The sequence below is a fragment of the Mercenaria mercenaria genome, chromosome 11 (genome assembly GCF_021730395.1).
Source record: "Mercenaria mercenaria strain notata chromosome 11, MADL_Memer_1, whole genome shotgun sequence".
Taxonomy (NCBI): domain Eukaryota; kingdom Metazoa; phylum Mollusca; class Bivalvia; order Venerida; family Veneridae; genus Mercenaria; species Mercenaria mercenaria.
This window is the reverse complement of record NC_069371.1, coordinates 48,706,977-48,730,766: the sequence shown is the minus strand read 5'-3', so window position 1 is coordinate 48,730,766 and position 23,790 is coordinate 48,706,977. Positions and strand designations below refer to the sequence as shown.

Here is a 23,790-nt window from a genome sequence, read left to right as displayed (position 1 = left end):
ATATCATCAAGATGAACAATCTGACCAATTTTCATACAGATCCCGTGAAAAATATGACCTTTAGAGAGGTCACAAGGTTTTTCTATTATTTGACCTACTGACCTAGTTTTTGAAGGCACGTGACCCAGTTTCGAACTTGACCTAGATATCATCAAGATGAACATTCAGACCAACTTTCATACAGATCCCATGAAAAATATGGCCTCTAGAGAGGTCACATTTTTTTTCTATTATTTGACCTACTGACCTAGTTTTTGATGGCACGTGACCCACTTTCGAAACTGACCTAGATATCATCAAGATGAACATTCTGACCAATTTTCATAAAGATCTCATGAAATATATGGCCTCTAGAGAGGTCACAAGGTTTTTCTATTTTTAGACCTACTGACCTAGTTTTTGACCGCACGTGACCCAGTTTCACACTTGACCTAGATATCATCAAGATGAACACTCAGACTAATTTTCATACAGATCCCATGAAAAATATTGCCTTTAGAGAGGTCACAAGGTTTTTCTATTATTTGACCTACTGACCTAGTTTTTGACGGCACGTGACCCAGTTTCGAACTTGATCTAGATATCATCAAGGTGAACGTTCTGACCAATTTTCATGAAGATCTTGTGAAATATATGGCCTCTAGAGAGGTCACAAGGTTTTTCTATTTTTAGACCTACTGACCTAGTTTTAGAAGGCACGTGACCCAGTTTCGAACTTGACCTAGATATCATCAAGGTAAACATTCTGACCAATTTTCATGAAGATCTTGTGAAATATATGGCCTCTAGAGAGGTCACAAGGTTTTTCTTTTTTTAGACCTACTGACCTAGTTTTTGACGGCACGTGACCCAGTTTCGAACTTGACCTAGATATCATCAAGATGAACATTCTGACCAACTTTCATAAAGATCCCATGAAAAATGTGACCTCTAGAGTGGTCACAAGCAAAAGTTTACGGACGCACGGACGCACTGACGCACGGACGACGGACGACGGACACCGCGCGATAACACAAGCTCACCTTGTCACTTTGTGACAGGTGAGCTAAAAAACTGCTTGTTAAAGTCGTTGTCTGTAAAGTGTGTATAGCTGGACAAGATCCAAAAGACAAAATGTACCTATAGACAATGTCTCCGAAAGTTTAGTTTTATTTCTGCTTGCAATCTCGATAGCTGAATCTATAAACAGGAAAACTGTTAAAATTATGTAGGAACACTAACCTTAATCCTACCAGGTTTCATGAAAACATGATAAGGTTTTTTTATCAACATTTATATCAAAATATCAAAGGGCCATTTGATGCTATTAAAATGTACGACCCTAAACAGAAAAGAAATGTACACGAGTTGCACAATAAACATTCTTTGATAGTTGGACACTATTATTTCAGAAAAAGTTTGCAACAGAAATTGCTTGAAGTACAAGTTTGCAACAAAAAAGACCTTGAACAAGATTTAAAGCACTATCCCGAAAATATGCAGAGTCAAGCGTTTATAGAATTCTTCACAATTAGTTGTTTTGTCTCCTTTTAAGGGCCCCAAAACAGGCTAGTTTGATCATTAGAATGAAAAACGGCAAGAAACGACGCAATTCAAATATCAAAACATGAACATGACCATTTTATAACTTCAATAACTTCGAGAATTCGAAATTTACAACGCTGAAACGCAGAACCGAGTGTGACGTAGACATAGAACTGATGCATGCACATATCCATAGAGTTCAAAATACCATAGAAACCCACTTACCTGATAAAAGAAACAAGCAAACACACGTTATATTTCAGAAAATATCCGCCATTTTGTAAGTTTGCAACCATTTCGCTCGCTTGAACCAAATGTGCAACCACTTCACGTCCTGCCACTTGAAAGACTGGAGAAATAGACAGCCTGGATTTGCTGGGTGATCAATGCACAAATCTCTACCTGCAAAGTGTAAGTATTATATTCATATGTGTAATACATTCAATTCTGGATTTTACTTTTTCACTGCAGAGAAGAATGTAACTGTTTCATCGCCTGACTTAAATATACATCCTTGTGATCTGACAATATGAATATACTTGTAATGTATGAACAAAGTAAAATTTACTGTTAAATCTGTGCCATATTAGTCTGCTGGCATAGCCCAGTAGGGACAGCGCAGATCTATCTGTGGAATGCTGGATTGTGAGTTCTATCCTCTGGTGAAGTATATGTTCTCAGTGATGATTAATAAAAGACATTGTGTCTGAAGTCATTTATCCTCCACATCTAATGCAAGTGGGGAAGTTGGCAGTTACTTGTGGAGAACATTTAAATACTGGTACAGCATGTAGTAATTATTACCTTATTGCCCACTGTTACATAACGAATGAATGATCTATTTTCTTTAGAATAGAAAAGAAAAGATACAGAATTTAGAGTGCTTGAAATATCTTACGTTTATTACACTTGAAACATCAGAATTCGAGAAATAGAGAACCTGAGACATTTACGCAAACTAATATTCCTTGACTTGTCAGAAAACCAGATATCTAAAGTAGACTAAGGTAATGCTAAACATGATATTACTGCTATTTTCTATTTGCAATCTGCAACCTTGTGTCAGTGGTGAAAGTAAAAAATGTAGACAAAGGTAATGCTAAACAAGATTTTGCTGCTATTTTGTATTTGCAATCTGCAACCTTGTGTTAGTTGTGAATGTAAACAATGGTATATTCTTCAACATTTAAAGCTTGATTTCAAACGGCTAAGTATTTTTTTTCTCTATCAAGGCTGATTGTAAATTAGCACATGAAACAAGTTTGCCTTCTGAATATGGGTCTTTTTTAAAGTTCAACTTGTTTCTGTTGAGGATATTCATCGAGGCCTTCAACCTAGACTGATATCGGCCTCAGAAGCTCGACAAAAACAGTTTTTGCCTGGCTCTGTATGTGAACACAGTTCTGATTCTGTAAATAAGGATATATAGACATTTTCACACTTTGCTGCCAAAAAAATATATTAATATACTGTGAAATCGTCTGATTTCATGGCCATGAAATTTTACGGTTTGAGCCAAAACGGCTATTCAATGGGATACGAATGTGTGTGTGCGTGCGTGCGTGCGTGCGTGCGTGCGTGTGTGTGTGTGTGTGTTCGGGTTTAACGTCTTTTTCAACAATTTTTCAGCCATATGAACGACGGTGTCTACTTGTAGCAGTGAGCACAATGCCCAACTTTATAGTGCTGCCTCACTGGAATGCCACGCTGTAGACACGTGACATGATATCTCACTCAGTCTCATTATACTGACACCGGGCTGACCAGTCCTATCACTATCCTCCTAATGCTGAGCGCCAAGCGAGGGAGCTACTATAGTACCGTTTTTCGTGTCTTTGGTATGACGCGGCCAGGGATCAAACCCACGACCTTCCGCACTTAAAGCGGGCGCTCTACCACTAGGCTACCAAGGCAGTCTTCTTCTTCTTCTTCTTGGCGTTCACCGCCTACACTGTCACCCCTGGGCCCGTATTCATAAAGATTCTTAGATAGAAATATATCTTAGAAGTCAACATTTTCTAAGTTTTTCTCATTTTTGGCTTAAAATATGTCTTAGAAACACTTTTGCCTAAGAATTGTTCTAAGAACAAAATTTGGCTTAGAAATTATCTTAAGTAGGTGATTTTTCTCTTAAAATTTAAGACAGGTGGCCATTTATCTTAACTTTTAAGAATTATCTTAGAAAAGTAAAAATAGAATGGACGCCAATGACAGCAATTATCAGATTTTCATGAATTGCATATTTACTGTATAGATTTATTAGAATATTAAGCTTAATTTAACCTGTGACAGGCGTTCCTAATTTCTTATTAAATATAGACATAGACATGAGACTAAGAAAAAATTATTCTTATACATTTTTCTCGCTAAGATTTTTCTAAGTCGCTTTATGAATAAGAACTTAAGAATATCTCTTAACTAAGTCTAAAAAATTAAGATAAGAAATATCTTAGAGGTGATCTAAGATTCTTTATGAATACGGGCCCTGATCCAGCAATGAAGGATGCCGTCTTCTTCAGGTCCTCCTTCTTGCCGTGCACTTTGGTTTTTATTGGGGTGCTGTTTAGCCACACACTTTTTCTTTGGTTTTCCAGACGTGGGCATCTCTGCAGAATGTGCTCAGCAGTTTGCTGTTCCAGACCACAGGGGCACTTCGGAGAGGAAGACAAGCTTTGTGCACATGTGGCAGTCTAACTATGGATTTGTGGTTTTCAGCTTCTGTAAATGAGTAGAAATTGTATATTGGGATTAAATTTTGTGGACTGATACAAGCACACAATCTTTAAATATTAGTCCCTAATGAATATTTATAATTTTACAATATGCCAATTTTTTTCAACAGTATCGGCATTTCTGAAAGTTTTTCTCACAGATTATAATTATATATTTTTAGTTTGAAGATGAAATTCCTTCAAGTTTGATCATTCTCAGTCTGCAAGGAAATCCATGTACAAAATATCCAAATTACAAGTAAGACCCCCATTTATTTGTATGATAACAAACTGTAATTAGAGAACAGGCAAGCATGTCCAATTAAGTTAGTGTTGAATCTTGCGGACGCAAAATTTTGTTGTTTGGGTCAAAATGACTACATGTATTTCGTTGGGATGATGAGAATTGGTGGATTTCACGTTTTGGGACTAAAATGAATTGGAATTTGACTTAATCACTTTAATTTGGTACTGTGCATCATTTTTATTTGGTATTGTGCATTGACTCTGCAACCAAGAAATCCTAGACTTTTGTATTCTGCAAACATATTAAACCTGATCCATGATATTCAAGTTAAAGCAATTAGATTCATGTGCAATAACAAATTCAGAGAAGCGAGGGGTTGGACTAGATGTGCCAGATGATGATGATGATGAGTATGATGATGATAATGATAACGACAATGAAGATAAAACAGGAGTAGATAATGGACATGGTAAGTTTCGTAAATACTTTATCATTTTAACCTTATTAACAGGAAGGAAAATTTAAAAAAAAAAAAGAAAAAATACGTTTTAGTTAACATGATTTTATTTCTTCTATAAAATGTCTGCTTAGCTTTTTGTTTATTAAATCACTTTTACGATATGTGTATTTTGCATTGCCAAAACTCACATTAACACGATGTTTGAGCAGGAAAATGGTGCCCACATTTTCTGTCACTGTACATTCATATGTTACTTATTGACAATGCAAGACGTAAGTCAACTTTCATGACATTGCATTTGGTTGGGGTTGAGAGTCGCTGGAGGTGGGGAAAAAGAGGAATTCTACTACAAAACATAAAAAAAACAAGATAAAAGAAACGGATTATTTGAAAAATGCATATATATTTTTTAAATTTGGGGAAAAGGAGGGGCAGGTTAAACCCAAAATAAACCCACAGGTACACAACCTTACATGCTGAACTACATTCCTGACAAGTCTCATAATACAAGGTCAAATACTTTCTGAGATTCTTACAATGTAAACTTTTAGGTCTTTAATGCATATTTTTATATTTTTACTGAGTGAAGGGCTACAACTTTGATCTTGCTGAGTGAATCCTAAACACAAACCCAGAAGCACAACTTCACATGCTGAATAACAGTCCAGTGAGGCCCATTCCATTGCTATCAGAATCGTTTAATGGCTTTGTCAAATTGTTTTAGTTTATAGATAATCTGGAAACATTTTCCATAGATTTAAATGCTTTCAAATTCTAAATAATTTTTGCGCCATTTGTAAAATTTAAGGGAGGTTGTCCTAACCGATTTTATTTCGTCCAAATGATGATATCTTTTAAGAATGTTTTAATTTTGATTTTTTTTTCATTTAGATTAACAGATTAAATCTAAATAAATTTATCTATTTTCCTTATCTTCTGTTTCCATCATTGAAATTGTTTCTTTTTATCCTTTTTCTACCCAGCCGGCTTTGATAGAATTTAGATACTATAGTATGTGTATTGGAATATCTGCCATCATTTGAACCTCCACCGTCATAATCTTATATTAACCTTACCTCTCTTTGAATTCTAAATAAATTCATAACTCAGTGTCAAATTTTAATTATTTTATGAGATGAGTCTGAAAGGAATGAAAACGTCTATGTCAATTTTAGCGCGATTCATGGATTTGCCGATCCTATTCTGTCGTTCATTTCGCGCGATTCATGTTTAATTTGCCGATCCTATTCTGTCGTTCATTTCGCATGAACACCAAAAAACAAATCATTTCATTTCTTAAATATTGTTTTAGCTTCGACGTTTGTCTGCCTGACACTAAGTGTACATCTCATTGGCACATCCTGCTCAGATTATTTGCTCCCCTTAAAAAGGTAATTTCTGAATAAAATTGTCCGGACTATGTTTCCTTTACTATTGATTGGATTCGAATGATCAACAGCAAGCTTATAACGTGTTGTGTTTTATGGTTTAATGATTTATCACTTAGTTATGGCCCTTTGATTATAAATCATACATAAAGTCTATTAAGAGGATCTTGTTCATGGGTCATCGACAAAACGTCTGTCCAGAGTTCAATGAAACTTAATAGAAGTGATGTGTCTTCTCTGAATCAAACTGAATTGTGTGTGTTCCGCTCGAATTATGTTTTGCAGAGTTATGGTCTCTTAAGGTAATTTTAAAAAAAATGTGTCCGGGTTATTAGTCCCCTACTGGTTGAAAACCAGTTTCGGGGATTATAGGAATGCGCTTTTCCGTCATTCTGTCATTCCGTCCGTCCGTCCGTCCACAATTTCTTGTCCGGTCCATAACTCTGTCATCCATGAAGGGATTTTAATATTACTTGGCACAAATGTTCCCCATGATGAGATGACGTGTCATGTGCAAGATCCGGACCCCTATCTCAAAGGTCAAGGTCACAATTGGAGGTCAAAGGTCAACAGGGCTGTTCTCCTGTCCGGTCCATAACTCTGCCATCCATGAAGGGATTTTAATATTAATTGGCACAAATGTACCTCATAATAAGACGATGTGTCATGCCCAACTTTCAGACCCCTAGCTCAAAGTTCAAGGTCACACTTAGCAGTCAAATGTTAGCATGGTATGAAAGGGTCTGCTTCGTGTCCGGTCTATAACTCTGTCATTCATTAAGGGATTTTAATATCACTTGGCACAAATGTTACCCATGAGGAGACGACGTGTCCTTTGCAAGACCCGGATCTCTAGCTCAAAGGTCAAAATCACAACTGGAGGTCAAATGTCAACAGGGCTTTTCTCCTGTCCGGTCCATAACTCTACCATCTATGAAGGGATTTTAATATTACTTGGCACAAATGCACCTCATAATAAGACGATGTGTCTTGCTCAACTTTCAAACCCCTAGCTCAAAGGTCAAGGTCACACTTAGCAGTCAAATATTAACATGGCATGAACAGGGTCTGCTTCGTGTCCGGTCCATAACTCTGTCATTCATTAAGGGATTTTAATATCACTAGGCACAGATGTTCCCCATGAGGAGACGACGTGTCATGCGCAAGACCCAGACCCCTAGCTCAAAGATCAAGGTCACAATTGGAGGTCAAATGTCAACAGGGTTTTTTTCCTGTCCGGTCCATAACTCTGCCATCCATGAAGGGATTTTAATATTACTTGGCACAAATGTTCCCCATGATGAAACGACATGTCATGCGCAACACCCAGAACCCTGGCTTAAAGGTCAAGGTCACACTTGAAGATCAAAGGTCAATTGTTTTCCTTTCCGGTCTATAACTTTGTCATGCAAGGCAGGATTTAAATATCGGTTGGCACAAATATTTCCCTGGACGAGACAACATGTCATGCGCAAAAGTCAAGGTCACATTTACAGACCAAAGGTCAGATACAAAAATGACTTTGTCAGGAACATTTCTTCTTCATGCATGGAGGGATTTTGATGAAACATGGCACAAATGTTCACAACCATGAGACGGATTGTCGTGCGCACGAACCAGGTCTCCAGGTTATCTTTAGATCAAGGTCATACGTAGAGGTCAAAGGTTAAATTTAAGAATGACTGTCCAGAGCATTTCTTCTTCATGCATGGAGGGATTCTGATGTAACTTGGTACAAATGTTCATTGCCATGAGGCACCTCTTTTTAAGAATTACCTCCCTTTGTTTTTACTATAAATAGATTATATTGTTACTTTTTTATTACTGGCCATAGGGAAAAATCGAGACCACTTTTCTGTGGTACAACATGCATGTTACATTGAATTTTTAGATGTATTTTGACCTATCTTTACCTGGTTAAGAGTTTTGCGTGGACTTGTAATATATATATATATATATTTTTATTAATTTCCCTTTGTTGTTACTATAGATAACTTATATGATACGTTTTTTATAATTGGCCAAAATAAATTCATAGGAAAGCAACTATAGGTTTTTATGTATGCAAGTTGTAATCCAAGTGTTTAGTTATAACATATTGTATATGTAGTACAATATTGTTTATACATCATTGAAATATATCAATTCATTGTGATATACTGCAGTAGAAACAATAAGGGAGGGGACTACTTTCTATTGCATGGCAATAATTCATTCATTTGTTTTCTTTGTAATTGTTGGTGGGATTTGACTGAGACTTTACAGGAATGATTAGTAGTGTGACTTTAAGTTTAAGCTTGTCGAATGATAATACACTCAAATTCAAGAAGCTTTCCTGGTTCTTTAGCGTGTCTTATGCCATTGTTAATGCCAGTGTTAATAATTTTTAGTTAGAGAGCGGGGCTCGAACTCACGCCTTCTGTTTCTTAGTAAGACAGTGTTACCACTGGACCACTGTGTCAACTCTTTATGATCAGGAGCAAGCCTAGTTACATATATATTACGTTTTTTACGGTTGAAAATGTTTCATATACCAGTAGTTATGGCTCTTTAAGTTTTAGTAAATTACTCTTAAAATCTATATATTAACATTCATAATTTTCAGTACACGATAGTAACATCCCCTTCCACATTCAAATATAACCTTTAAATGGCAATAACTACGCAAAAAACAAGAGGGCCATGATGGTCCTATATCGCTCACCTGGTATCATTGCACTTGAGGACAAGAAGGTCCTCAGAAAAAATATCTAAATCCAAAGGACAGGAACAACTAAGGGAAGAAATTTAACCAAAAAGAAAAAACAATTCTTACAAGGTATAGACATGTCAAAATACACCTAAAAAATGGAGGTACCATCCATGTTGTACCACAGAAAAGTGGTCTCGGTTTTTCCCTATGGCCAATAAATAAAAGTTACTAAAATAAGCTATTTATAGTAATGTAAAAGGGAAGTAACTAATAAAAAAATATTGTAAGTGAACAAAAGAAGGATCTGCCAAATAAATCTGTTGGCATAAATGAAATTTCAGATCAGTATCTTCATTAGTTACGGAGATATACCCATTTTAATTTGAAATAAAGGGAGGTAATTTGACATAAAATCAGTCCATAGTTATCTACCCTGATTGTCTCAGTCCAACTAATAACAATAATGAAATTTCAAATAAGTCCTATAAGTACTTACTGATATAAATCCATTTTGATTACAATCAGGGGAGGTAATCAGATATAAAATAACTCTGGAACCTACGACTGGATCTGATTTGTCACGGAATCCAAAATTTATTGTTGTTGAAAATATTTTGGAAGTTTGTATCAAATAAAACCATAAACGAAGTCTCTATATAGCTGCAAAAGCCAAAATAGCCGATTTTGGACCTTAAAGGGGCCATAACTCTTGAACCCAAGATGGAATCTTGCCAGTTCAGGAAAGGAAGAAAGATCTTGTGGTGATACAAGTTGTGTGCAAGTTTGGTTAAAATCAAATCATAAATGAAGCTGCTATTGTACAGACAAGGTCAAAATAGCTAATTTTGGCCCTTTCAGGGGCCATAACTCTGGACCCCATTATGGGATCTGGTCGGTTCAAGAAAGGGCCCGAGATCTTAAGGTGACACAAGTTTTGTGAAAGTTTGATTTAATTCAAATCTTAAACGAAGCTACTATTTTGCAGACAATGTTAAAATAGTTAATTCTGGCCCTTTCAGGGGCCATAACTCTGGAACCCATACAGGAATCTCCCCAGTTCAAGAAAGGAACCAAGATCTTATGGTGATACAGGTTGTGTGCAAGTTTGGTGAAAAAACAAAATAATAAATGAAGCTGCTATTGTGCAGACAAGGTCAAAATAGCTAATTCTGGCCATTTCAGGGGCCATAACTCTGGAACCCATAATGGAATCTGCCCAGTTCAAGAAAGGAACCAAGATCTTATGGTGATACAAGTTGTGTGCCAGTTTGGTAAAAATCAAATCATAAATAAAGCTGCTATTGTGCAGACAAGGTCAAAATAGCTTATTTTGGCCTTTTCAGAGGCCATAACTCTGGAACCCATAATGGGATCTGGCCAGTTCAAGAAAGAAACCGTGATCTTGTGGTGATACAAGTTGTGTGCAAGTTTGGTTAAAATAAAATCACAAATGAAACCACTATCGTGCAGACAAGAAATTGTTGACGCATGGACGCACGCACAGACGACGGACGAAGGGTGATCACAAACATTCAAGCAACTAGTTCAGTGAAGTATCTGGGTGCTACATTAGACCAAAATCTTTCTGGTAATGAAATTGCACGTTCAGTGGTCACAAAGTCTAATGCTTGGTTAAAATTCCTTCATAGAAAGAACCAGTTCTTGGATCTTCATACTAAGAAGCTTTTAGTAATGTCTCTGATACAGTGTCATTTTGATTATGTATGCTCTAGTTGGTATCCAAGTTTGACCAAGTTTGACCAAGTTTTGGAAAAATAGGCTTCAAACTACTCAAAACAAAATGATCAGATTTGTTTTGAACATGGATAGTAGGTCTCATGTTGGGTCAGAGCAATTCAAGTCTCTAAATTGGTTGCCTGTCTCAAAGAGAGTAGATCAGATAACTCTCTGTCATGTCCATAGAATAAAGTCAGGCACTGCACCGGAATTTCTTAAGGAGCATTTTACATCTCATTTTCCAGCCCATGACCATTTTACCAGACCTAGTGTGTCTGCACTTCCATCATCAAATTCTTTTGATTCTACTTATTCCTTTGTTGATACTGGTCGGTTTTCTTTGCCAGAGAGGATGGGTAGCTTTGGTAGAAAGTCTTTTGCTTACAATGGGATTGTTTTGTGGAATGGTCTCCCTCAACATCTTAGGGATATTGAATCTTCCCATTCATTTAAGCATGCCATCAAATCCTTTTTAATGTCTAATTGATTTTAATAGTCTTTTAGTTGTATCATATTAAAATCTTTTAATTGATTTAAACAGACAATATAATTCTTATCTCAGTCATTTATATTTTTTTATTTTTGCTGCTGTACTGATTTCATTTAAATGTAGCTATACTTACATTTTTAAAGTATAAATATTTTTATTTTCGTTAGAAGTAGTGAGTTTTCTATTTTGGCTGACAACTTTGTGATCATCTTATCCTTCACTGATCCTCACGAAATATTATGTGATAAATCCTTTACTGTGATACATATATGTGATCTCAATTAGCTTTCATAAATTATTCAGTATTTAAGATTATGTATCTTGCTTTTTTACTCAAAATATAACAGTTAAACATGACTTTCTGTGTCATGCCGCCAATAACAGGGACCACAATGGAAATAAGAAGAATCATTTCATCTTTTTTATGTTATCCCTGGTATTGGTGAGCATTACATGGCTTTGCTGAGTAATATGATATAACTGTCTAATGATTTGTTGGTTTGTCACTATGTAATATTTATTATGCATTGATTTGTCATTTGTTTTATTGCTATATTGCCATGTCATGTACACTTGTGCCAAATAAAACTTACTTACTTACTTACTCTAGAGTGTTAACAAGCTTTCCCTTTGATTTGACCCTGTGACCTAGTTTTTGACCCCACCTGACCCAGATTTGAACTTCAGCTATAAATCATCAAGATTAACATTCTGATCAAGTTTCATTAAGATACGGTCATAACGTAGCCTCTACATTGTTAACTAGCTTTTCCTTTAATTTGACCTAGTGACCTAATATTTGACCCCACCTGACCCAGATTTGAACTTGACCTATGGATCATCAAGATTAACATTCTGATCAAGATTCATTAAGATATGTGTTATAAAGTGGCCTCTACAGTGTTAACTAGCTTTTCCTTTGATTTGACCTGGTGACCTAGTTTTTAATCCTACATGACCTAGATTCATAATGTACCTTAAGATCATCTAAATAAAAATTCTGACAAAGTTTCACGAAGATACAGTCATAAATTTGGCCTCTTCAGTGTTAACAAGCTTTTCCTGTGATTTGAACTGGTGACCTAGTTTTTGATCCCAGATGACCCAATATCGAATTCGTCCAAGATTTTATTGAGGGTAACATTCTAATGAAGTTTCATTAAGATTGGGCCAAACTTTTGACCTCTGTGAATTAACAAGCTTTTTTCTTTAATTTGACCTGGTGACCTAGTTTTCGACCCCACATGGCCCAGATTCGAACTTGACCTAAAGATCATCAAGATTAACATTTTTACTAATTTTCATGAAGATAAAGTCATAAATGTGGCCTCTAGAGTGTTAACTAGGACTGGGACGATTACTCGGTTCATCAGATCCGATTCGATTACTAGGTAGAACCGGTTTCAATTTTGCAAAACCGCTAATCGCTCTCAAACAATAAACATCACGAACCGTACTTTATATTTATATATTTCTTTGACCAGCACAGACCCGCAGTATATTGCCGCTAAAATACATCAGCTGAACATAATCAATAGTCTCGGATTTGCCTGTCGTGATATATTCAAAATAAAATACACCAAAATATAACTAAAGGCCCGGTCACACCGACCGAACTTTGTTGGAGCGTTCCTGGAGCGGTGAAAAAATTTCATCACCGCTCGTTACCGTTCACCACCGTTTAACAGAAGTTGGCCCCCGTTAAGGCAACGCCGTATACGCTCGGCCACCGCTGATGGTCCCTCCTACCGCTCCGAAAGTTTTGAGCTGCACAAAATATTGCGAGCGGTGAGGAGCGGGCAATTTTCCGCTCCGGCAAAGTTCACCACCGCTCTAACAACGCCCAGTCAAGTTTGGCACTGCTAGACGCAAGTTCGTGGACGCTTGGGTCCGCTAGGCCAACGCAGAAATCAAGAACGCTGGACCACCGCTGCTTCGCCAGCTTTGCCCGGGCGGTGATTAAACGTTGCACAAACTTTGGTGGAGCGGTTGTAAGCATTTTACGAGCGGACACGGGATTGCTGGAACGGTGTCGTAGTCAAAAGCGGTATGCCGCTAAACCAACTTTAAAACCCCGCCGAGCCAACGCACGCATGCGCGGAACGCCGCTCTATCAACGCTCGCGTCACCGCTAAACCAACGCTCGCTACCGTTAAACCAACGATAAAGCAACGCCGGCTTCAGCGGTGCACCTCTAAGGCAACGCCCGTGTTTTCGATTTTTTCCCATTTTGTGCGCGGTGACGAGCGTTGTCTAAATTCCGCCCCCTCTCCCTACCGTTGAAGGAACGCTCCAACAAAGTTCGGGCGGTGTGACCGGGCCTTTATTAATTATCACACTCCTTCCAAACAATAAAGTTTGTAATTCCTAATGAAGTCAGCTGCTGGAAGTACCTTTATACGGTCGTCAGGAAAGAAAACAGCATTTCAAAAATGGCGGCCAGTTAACCGGTTCGATTCGATTTCATACAAATGATTAACCGGTTTCAAAATTTTAAAATCGTCCCAGCTCTAGTGTTAACAAGCTTTTCCTTTGATTTGACCTTGTGACCTAGTTTTTATCCCCACCTGACCCAGATTTTAACTTGACCTATAGATCATCAAGATTAACATTCTGCCTAAATTTCATTACCTTTTGCTGCAGAAGTTTCTTTTAAATAATGTATCTCGTGTTTAGTTTTCATTATAATTATAAAACGTGCCTGACTCGAGTTGTTCGATTCGCTCATCATTGATTGAAGGTCAAAAGTTCGAATCCCGGAACCGACCACGCCTCTTTAGTTGAAAAAAGTCGGCAATTTCTTATGGAATATGTGAATCTTAGTTAAACTAATTTGACGCGATCCTAGGAAACAGTTACGAGTTATTTTCGCCACTCGAAAGAAATTGCCATCGCTAGATTGGGTTTAAATGCGAGAAAATTTCAAATAAAACTTACATGTATCAAAAGGTAGTCCAAATAATTGTACTCAAGAGTTGAATATCGTTTATTTTTTGACTGGCCGATATCCCCTTTAGTTCGACAACGTAAAATATCAAAATGTTCAATCGGTCTTCCCGAGGTCTCATTATTAAGACTAATCAAAAGAGGGATTCAATTCCTCATTAATTTATGTAAAAGTTATCATAATTCCCTTTAACACGATTAACGTTACACATAAAGTGCAATCGATAAAACCAACTTTACATGACGGTGTGCAGTTATTTATCCTCAATTATTTTGGTCCTTTTAGAGTGACTGTCACAAGTATAAAACAAACTCAACATCGAATTATTTTGACTTATGTGAGTCTATAACTGGTTCTTTCCATGAACGAAGAGAAGGCTTATCAACTGCCCGTATGTAAATAACTGAAATATTTTTTAACGACTTTAAATAAATGGTAGATAAATTCACATACACGTAAACCCCACCCAAAAATAAAATAAAATAAAAAAAACTAGATGTATAGTGGAGTTAGATTTGCGATAGTTAAGCTACGGAAGACTCTGCAAAAGTTTGAATATCAAATAAATCAGTTTTTATGGACATGACAATTAGATCTATAAGTGTTGAGTAGGTTGAAAGTTCAATGATACCTTTCTATAAAACCTTGTATACCTTGCGTGGTTGGAAATTTCGTCGATAATAATTGTTATACCAAACAAAAAACGCTGTTTTCATTTGAACGTAGTTGAAATATTCTATATTCTACTTTTAAAACATATCCATTATCACCTTATTGCACTTTACAATGTATGCAAGTACGGCGATACTTCAGAGTCAAAGCGCACGCTTTGTGTGACGTCAAGATAAAGAAAAAAAGTTTCACGACAAGGTGAATGAATAATTTATTGCAGATGAGGCGGGGTTAACCTGTCAGGGTTACTCCAACAAGAGGGCCATGATGGCCCTATATCGCTCACCTGAGTATCATTGCTTTAACCAAAAACAAAAAGAAAAAATTCTTACAAGGTACAGATATGTCAAAATACACCTAAAAATTGGAGGTACCATCCATGTTTACCGCAGAAAAGTGGTCTCGGTTTTTCCCTACGGCCAATAATAAAAAGTTACTAAATAAGCTATTTATAGTAACATAAAAGGGAAGTAATTAAAAACTAGAACTGTCACAGGAGTGACTCCTACCCCCACCATACGGTCTTGTCACAGAAGAATGGCAACCATAAGGAATCTTAAAAATACTTTGGAGTACTTCATCCTGGGCTTCCACATATAAGTAATACTAGTATAATACTAGTATAGTAATACTAGTAAATATATTAAATCTCTAATATTAGAGATACACTAAAAGTGAATACAAAAAAGTGTCTTACCGACCCATGTTACCACGGAAAAATGTTTTTACTTTTTACATAGGACTTATGATAAAAAAGTTAGAAAAATACATAAAATATTGAAAATCTAAAAATAGGATTTCTAAAAATAGACTAATTCCTGGAATTTAAGGGGAAGAAACTCAGTACAAAGGTTAAAAAAAGGTTACTTCCCTTTGGCTCTAAGCCAATCAGAATGAGATATAGTGAAAATACATCAAAATTAACCTTAAATTCTAGGTAAAAGGGGACACAATTCAAGAAAAATAGTGTCAGAGTTATGCACCTTGTGTTACATGATGTGGGTGATGAGGTGGAACATTTATTTTAAGTCTGAATCAAATCCATTCAGTAGTAATTGAGATATAGTGAAAATACATCAAAATTAACCTTAAATTCTAAGTAAAAAGGGGCATAATTCATGAAAGCTTGGTGTCAGAGTTATGCACCTTGTGTCACATGATGTGGGTGATGAGGTGGAACATTTATTTTAACTTTGAATCAAATCCATTTTGTAATAATTGAGATATAGTGAAAATACATCAAAATCAACCTTAAATTTAAAGTAAAAGGGGACATAATTCATAAAAAATTTATGTCAGAGTTAAGCACCTTATGTCACATCATCTGGGTGATGAGGTGGAACAACTATTTTAAGTTTGAATCAAATCCATTTAGTAATAACTGAGATATAGTGAAAATACAACAAAATTAACCTTAAATTCTAAGTAAAAGGGGACATAATTCATGAAAACTTGGTGTCAGAGTTATGCACCTTGTGTCACATGATGTGGGCACATGATGTGGGTGATGAGGTGGAACATTTATTTTAAGTTTGAATCAAATCCATTCAGTTGTAACTGAGATAAAGTGAAAATACATCAAAATCAACCTTAAATTCTAAGTAAAAAGGGGCATAATTCATAAAACAAATGGTGTCAGAGTTATGCACCTTATGTCACATGATGTGGGTGATGAGGTGGAACATCTATTTTAAGTTTGAATCAAATCCATTTAGTAATAACTGAGATATAGCGAAAATACAAAAAAATTAACCTTAAATTCTAAGTAAAAGGGGACATAATTCATGAAAACTTGGTGTCAAGAGTTATGCACCTTGTGTCACATGATGTGGGTGATAAGGTGGAACATGTATTTTAAGTTTGAATCAAATCCATTTGGTAATAACTGAGATAATAGATTTCGGGACGCGACGGGACGGGACGCGACGTGACGGGACTCGACGCGACAAAACTGACTCCTATATACCCCCCTCAAACATGTTTGGTGGGGATATAAAAAATATTGTAAGCGAACAAAAGAAGGACCTGCCAAATAAAAACAAGAGCACTGCAATGCAACGCAAATGCAGAGCAATATTCACACAAAACAAAGTCATATGACTTTTGACCCCTAAATGTGACCTTGACATTGAAGTGAGCCATCCGAAACATGCGCTCTGCATGTTGTTTCAATGAGGTGAACATTTGTGTCAGGTTTCTCTGAAATCCATCAAGCGGTTCAAGAGTTACAGACAGGAAGGGAAATTGCTTACCAACACACAGACAGACAGACGGACACTGAGGCGATAACATAATACGTCACTGCGTGCGTATAAAAAGGAATCTAGATCTTATTGTGATACAAGTTGTGTGCAAGTTTGGTTAAAATCAAATCATAAATGAAGCTGCTATTGTGCAGACAAGGTCAAAATGGCTAATGTTGGCCCTTTCAGGGGCCATAACTCTGGAACCCATTATGGGATCTGGCCGGTTCAAGAAAGGAACCAAGATCTTATGGTGACGCAAGTTGTGATCAAGTTTGGTTAAAATCAAATCATAAATGAAGCTGCTATTGTGCAGACAAGGTCAAAATAGCCAATTCTGGCCCTTTCAGGGGCCATAACTCTGGAACCCATTACAGGATCAGGCCGGTTCAAGAAAGGAACCAAGATCTTATGGTGACGCAAGTTGTGTGCAAGTTTGGTAAAAATCAAATCATAAACAAAGCTGCTATTGTGCAGACAAGGTCAAAATAGCTAATTTTGGCCCTTTCAGGGGCAGTAACTCTGGAACCCACGATGGAATCTGGCAAGTTCAAGAAAGGAACCAAGATCTTATGGTGATACAAGTTGTATGCAAGTTTGGTAAAAATCAAATAAGAAATAAAGCTACTATTGTGCAGACAAGGTCAAAATAGCCAATTTTGGGCCTTTCAGGGGCCATAACTCTGGAACCCATAATGGGATCTGGCCAGTTCAAGAAAGGAACCAAGATTTTATGGTGATACAAGTTGTGTGCAAGTTTGGTAAAAATAAAATCATAAATAAAGCTGCTATTGTGCAGACAAGGTCAAAATAGCAAATTTTGGCCCTTTCATGGGCCATAACTCTGGAACCCATAACGGGATCTCGCCAGTTCAAGAAAGGAACCGAGATGTTATGGTGATACAAGTTGTGTGCAATTTTGGTTAAAATAAAATCATAAATGAAACCACTATCGTGCAGACAAGAAATTGTTGACGGACGCACGGACTGACAACGGATGAAGGGTGATCACAAAAGCTCACCTTGTCACTATGTGACAGGTGAGCTAAAAATAGCTTCAGCTTCACCGTCTTTGTGACGTAAACGTGCGACTCTATCGATTTGAAAAATGTTGAAGGGGCAATTTGATCTGCAAACAGTAGTATGTTAATTGTCAGCATGATTCAAATTAAGGTGATGCCGGCAATAATTTGGAATTACAGAGATTTATTAAGTACCTGTCGTCATGAATTAAAAGAATGTATACGGTACCCGTCAGCATGACTTGGAATTACTCTTGAAGCAAATACGATAAAAGGCACACTTGTATCTTGTAAGCTCTTTATTTTGATCATTACATTAACAAAAGGACTAATAATTTACAGTTATTATTCTTGCACCAAAATAGCACGAACACATACTCATTTACAACCATGATTACAGATTATTCAATTTAAATTGCACCAATTACCAAATTATATGAAAAGCAATAAACTAACATCAAGCAGTATGATTCTGCAATTCATACATGTACATATGTAACGTATATACATAAACATTATTATAAAGTACTTCCAACCTCAAGCCATTGCAAGATGTGCAATAAACATTGTTCACTATTTAAGTTAAAAGATACAGATACAAACTGGAGCTATCACTGAAGGCGATTAACTCTCAAAAAATCTTCTTTTGGTGATACTTTAGGTACGGGTAAGCACCTACAAAGGTAGTATGCCAACATTCTGTATCCCAGACAGTAGGCTCCGGTCCTCATATGGAAGAATTCTACACCACAACAAAGGTTTCAAACACAAAGCTGTTTAGGGCAAATGGTTCAAAGTCAGCCACCTTAAAACACTAGTCCACAGAGGGAACCCTTTGTTAACACAGTACTATCTTTACCAACTTGCTGTACAATCCAAACCAGCTCCCCTACCCTCCCCCGCAAAAAAAAATAGGTCTTTAAATCTTTAACCTTAAGCCTGCTGGCAGTAAGTGATTCTGCCTTTGTGACCAGTGTAGATCTTAATCAGCCTGCACATCTGTGCAGCCTGATCAAAATCTGCACTGTTCAACACTCAGTATCTATTTGATAAGCATCCCTTTTAACAGTCAATGGTACTGTCCAAATTATTTAATATTTATTTGGGTTTTACAGCGCACCAACACAGTATAGGTTACATGGCGCCAATGAGGACTACAAATTTTGGTTTCGCATCTCATTTACATCCAAATAAAAACATGAAGTATGGAACTGTCCAAATTAAAGATGGACAAGTTCATTATGGATATTTAGTAGAGTAAGGATTAAAGAAATGAGATATAGGTGGCATCATTCATTTATAATAAAAAGATCACAGTAACATAATTTTGATCCTTGATTAAATACCCAATACACAAGTTTCAGTGAAATGACTTACGTTTATCAAAAGAAAAGTAAATAAATAAATTTTGACTAGAATGGCCTACCATCAATTAGAAATTTAAAAAGTTCATTTCTACCTGCTAAGAAACATACTTGGACAATGTGCCATTTTGAAAATTTAATTCCAACTGACTTCTGATCTAGATCACAGGTAATTGGTTCTGGTATATAAAAATTCAACTAAAGCATATATGCTTGCTTTAAGGAACTGGACAAAAATAGTGAAAATGTATATTTGAGACCACATAAGTCCCTGTCATTTACAACACGTATGAAAATACCTGTATTACACGCCGTATTACACTTAATACATCAAAACATTTGCAGAATGAAAATAAAATAATGCCTATTAAATGAAAATACAGAGTGTTTAATTAAGATTAGTTATTTCTATTACATTACAATCTATTTCTTGGACACTTTCTCAATTAATATGTTAAACTAAACTTGTACATTTTGTCATTAGCAGTTTCTATTTCATAGTGTAGAAGAATATGGTTCTCTTATTGTAGAGCAGCAGTATTGTCAAAATTTATGTGGAAAGTTCTAGTTTTGGCCTGGCTTTGGCTGAAATTGTTGGATTTTCAGGTTAGCATACATTAACTGTTGAAAGGAATTATCTCTCTGATAAGACTGATTATCTTATTAAACATTATAATATGAAAATAATCTATGCATATTTCATTAAAACATGGCAATATTGATGTCAGGTTGACATAATATTTGGCACCACTGGGTCTGTTTAGAGTACAGTAAATGAGACTGTTAACTGACAGATGGCAGACTTATTCAATCAACATAAATTTTGTGGAAATTAACACATTCAGCAGTAATTTATCCAATGCAGGCAAAAATTGTTTTGTAAACTGTATTTTGGATGTGATACTGGCTGTATATACTTTGGTCCGCTACCAACCTCCCTAATATTTCAGCTGACTATTCACAGATCAGTTCATTTGACATAGGGGCATTATTAAGGACACATAGGACTGACATAGGACTGTTACTTTTAGTTTAAGATGGTCTTGATAGCCAGCATGTAAAAATGACAATTTAGATTTTAACCACTTGTCAATTAATCAAGTCTAAACAGACCCAATATTGGCAATTTTTTGGTTTTCTACCTATTGTGAAAGTCTAAACAGACCTAATATAATGTGCAGGAAAATGGCAATCGTTAGTTTTCTACCTCTTGTCAATTATCTAAGTCTAAACAGACCTAATATAATGTGCAGGAAAATGGCAATTATCAGTTTTCTACCTCTTGTCAATTAATTAAGTCTAAACAGGCCCAATATAATGTGCAGGAAAACGGCAATCATTAGTTTTCTACCTCTTGTCAATTACATGTATCTAAGTCTAAACAGACCTAATATAATGTGCAGGAAAATGGCAATTATCAGTTTTCTACTCCTTGCCAATTATCTTTAGTCTAAACAGACCCAGTATAATGCAACAAGACCATCTGGTTACTATTACATATACTTAATACAAAGAGAAAATCACTGTCTTTACTTCTTGGATAACATTGAAAAGCAGGGGTTTCAAAATGGGCTGGGGGAAAGAATAAAGCTAAACATTATGAATTAATACATATTGCTTAAACAATAAATTTTACTTATGCATTTGAAGGTGATCAGTGCATACAATATTTTTTCTTCAGACTATTCTTCTACCCACAACCAGCTGAATTTATTTTTCTAGTAAAATAACTTACTGTTACATCACAGAATTTCTTTTACAGACAAAACTGAAACAGCACTTTGTCCAAGTAAGTTTTTAACAAATTATCTTTCATTATAGAGATTTTATGCCAATAATTGCTCAACATGTCACTTTCCATGCAACTAACCTTAGATCATCTTTATTTTTTAAATCTCAAATCTTAAAACAATATTTATTTCATCTTAGCTAATGTTTGAAAATTAAACCCAGTTGAGAAATCGAATAAAGCAAGTTTTCCATTGTGACATACAAAATTAATATTAAGTGCTATGGATTCAAACTTCAATATGTACAGCTAAATCGGGTTGAACACCTTTGAATGCTATATATTTGCTGTGTGGGACTTGACTTTATTACATGTACCCGTACACATAATGAAATAAACTTGCACTCAAAAACATTTTTAAACAGAATATTCTCACTGACATATTTCTCCTAAAGTCTATCTCTTTGAAATGGTGATCCAAATTTCCTCACTAGGATGTGTTACCAATCCATGGACTGGTTCAATTATCTGACCTTCAACCATCTTGACCTTGAACTTTCTCAGTAAGGTCACCAAAGCTACTGTTGCTTCAGCATAGGCGAATCTCTGCCCTGGACAAACACGTTTTCCAGCAAAGCCAAATGGTGAAAATGCTAGATGAGGTCTCTCCCTGGCATGTTCATGTGTAAATCTGTCCGGATCAAATCTAAAACACAAAGTAGCTCATTAACTGCTGAATATCTAGATTTATATGAATTTCAAAACTGAAGAATGAAAAAGCTTGTTTCTAGACATACACCACTTTATACAGAAATTGTTTTAATCAAGAGGCCAAAATGGGTTCCAAGTTGCTAATCTGTAGTGAACTTTGACATTTTAAATTGCTTCTAACCATGTTTGGTGAACATCCATCCAGCAGTTCATTGAAAGTAAAAACAAGAGCACCACAATGTGGAGCATATATGCCCGAAGGTATGACCTTTGATCCCTAAGTGTGACCTTGACCTTGTAGCTAGCCATCCAGAAGATGCGCTCTGCACATCTTCTCGATGTGGTGAACATTTTGTGTCAAGTTTCTTGGAAATCCTTCAAGAGGTTCAAGAGTTACAGAGCGATGACCATTGACCCCTGTGCCCTTGACCTTGAAGCAAGACATCCAGAACATACGCTCTGCACGTCATCTTGATGTGGTGAATATTTGTGCCAAGTAACTTTGAAATCCTTCAAGGGGGTCAAGAGTTACAGAGCAGACACGAAACACACTCATATGACCTTTGATCCCTAAGTGTTTGAACCCCTTGAAGGATTTCTTTGACAGGAGTTCAAGAGTTACAGAGCAATGACCGCTGAACCCTGTGACCTTGACCTTGAAGCGAGCCATCCAGAACATGCGCTCTGCACGTTGTCCCAATGTGGTAATCATTTGTGTCAAGTTCCTTTGTAAACCTTCAAGGGGTTTAAGAGTTACAGAGCAGACACGAAATTACTAACGGACAGACTGATACTTGGGGTATAACATAACACATCCCTTCAGGCATATAAAAAGCTTTTTCCATTTTTTACTTGACAGTCCCAATTTGCTCAACCATCAGAGCAAACTTGCGAGAAGTCCAACCAAGGGTGCTTCCAATCCAAGTTTGGTCCATCAAGTTAATTAGATGGAGTTGTAAAAGATATTTCAGTTCTAGCACCTATTATTTTCAGTCAAATGGAAACATGTAAACAGAACTGAGACAGGTCCATTTTTTAGCTCTCACTGCCTCTAACAAGAAGCACCATCTAAACAAAACAGAGGAAGTCCAAGCAAAGATGCTGTGAAACAGCTTTGGTGAAAATTATTATTATCAGAAGATTGAAGTTGTTTAAAGGACTTTCTACTTTCAATGCTGGCAGGCCTTTAAACTGTTCAATATGAACCATTTATAGAAACCTGAAAAAATCCAATGCAAGGATATCACAGGCTAAGAGGTCCATTAAGTGGTTAATGAGAAGAAATTGTTTAAAGTTTTTTTCTTCTATTTTCAGCTTTGGCAGCCTCTAAAATGGGCCAAGCCAAACCTTTGAACAAATCTTATTGAGATCCATGCCATCAAGTGTTCCCTAAGAAGAAACTGTTTCAGTGTTTTTTCTTTCATTTTTAACGGGACTAAGCAAAAACAACGTGAACAATATAAAAGTGGAGAATTCTAACACGAGGTTTCAGAGAAGAATTTTGAAGTTCAAATTTTTCCCCTGTATAACAGATGCTGGACCTTCCACCTTTACTTAGTAGTCTAATAGCTCACCCTGACAAAGTTCAGGTGAGTTAAAGGGTAAATAAGATGTAAGTAGTTATCTTTTAAGGCTTACACCAAAAAAATAGGCTAAATAACATCAAGTTTTTCATGAATTTTATAAGTTCATAAACATATTTGATTCAGTATTTTTAATAACAACTTTCAGCTGGTAGAAATGTGCTATGATAATTTATAAAAGCTTATTTTTTAATATCTGCATCCAATTCAAAAATCAGATTAAAAGCTCTATGCTGCATACAGTCAAGAAAAACTGAAAATCATTCAAAT

The 23,790-nt window shown here is 36.2% G+C and overlaps 2 protein-coding genes across 2 annotated transcripts in view; one reads left to right on the top strand and one right to left on the bottom strand.

Annotated features, from left to right (window-relative positions):
* LOC123532840 (26S proteasome non-ATPase regulatory subunit 11-like) overlaps window positions 1-23,790 on the top strand; it is a 286,840-nt gene that overhangs the window by 138,036 nt on the left and 125,014 nt on the right. The window lies entirely within an intron of this gene.
* Window positions 18,415-23,790, bottom strand: part of LOC123532779 (cytochrome P450 20A1-like) — a 36,582-nt gene continuing 31,206 nt past the window's right edge. Inside the window, exon 11 of the mRNA XM_053517379.1 lies at window positions 18,415-21,932. Within this exon, the coding sequence (XP_053373354.1) occupies window positions 21,683-21,932 (250 nt within the window). The 3' untranslated portion in view covers window positions 18,415-21,682. The remainder of the gene's footprint in view (window positions 21,933-23,790) is intronic.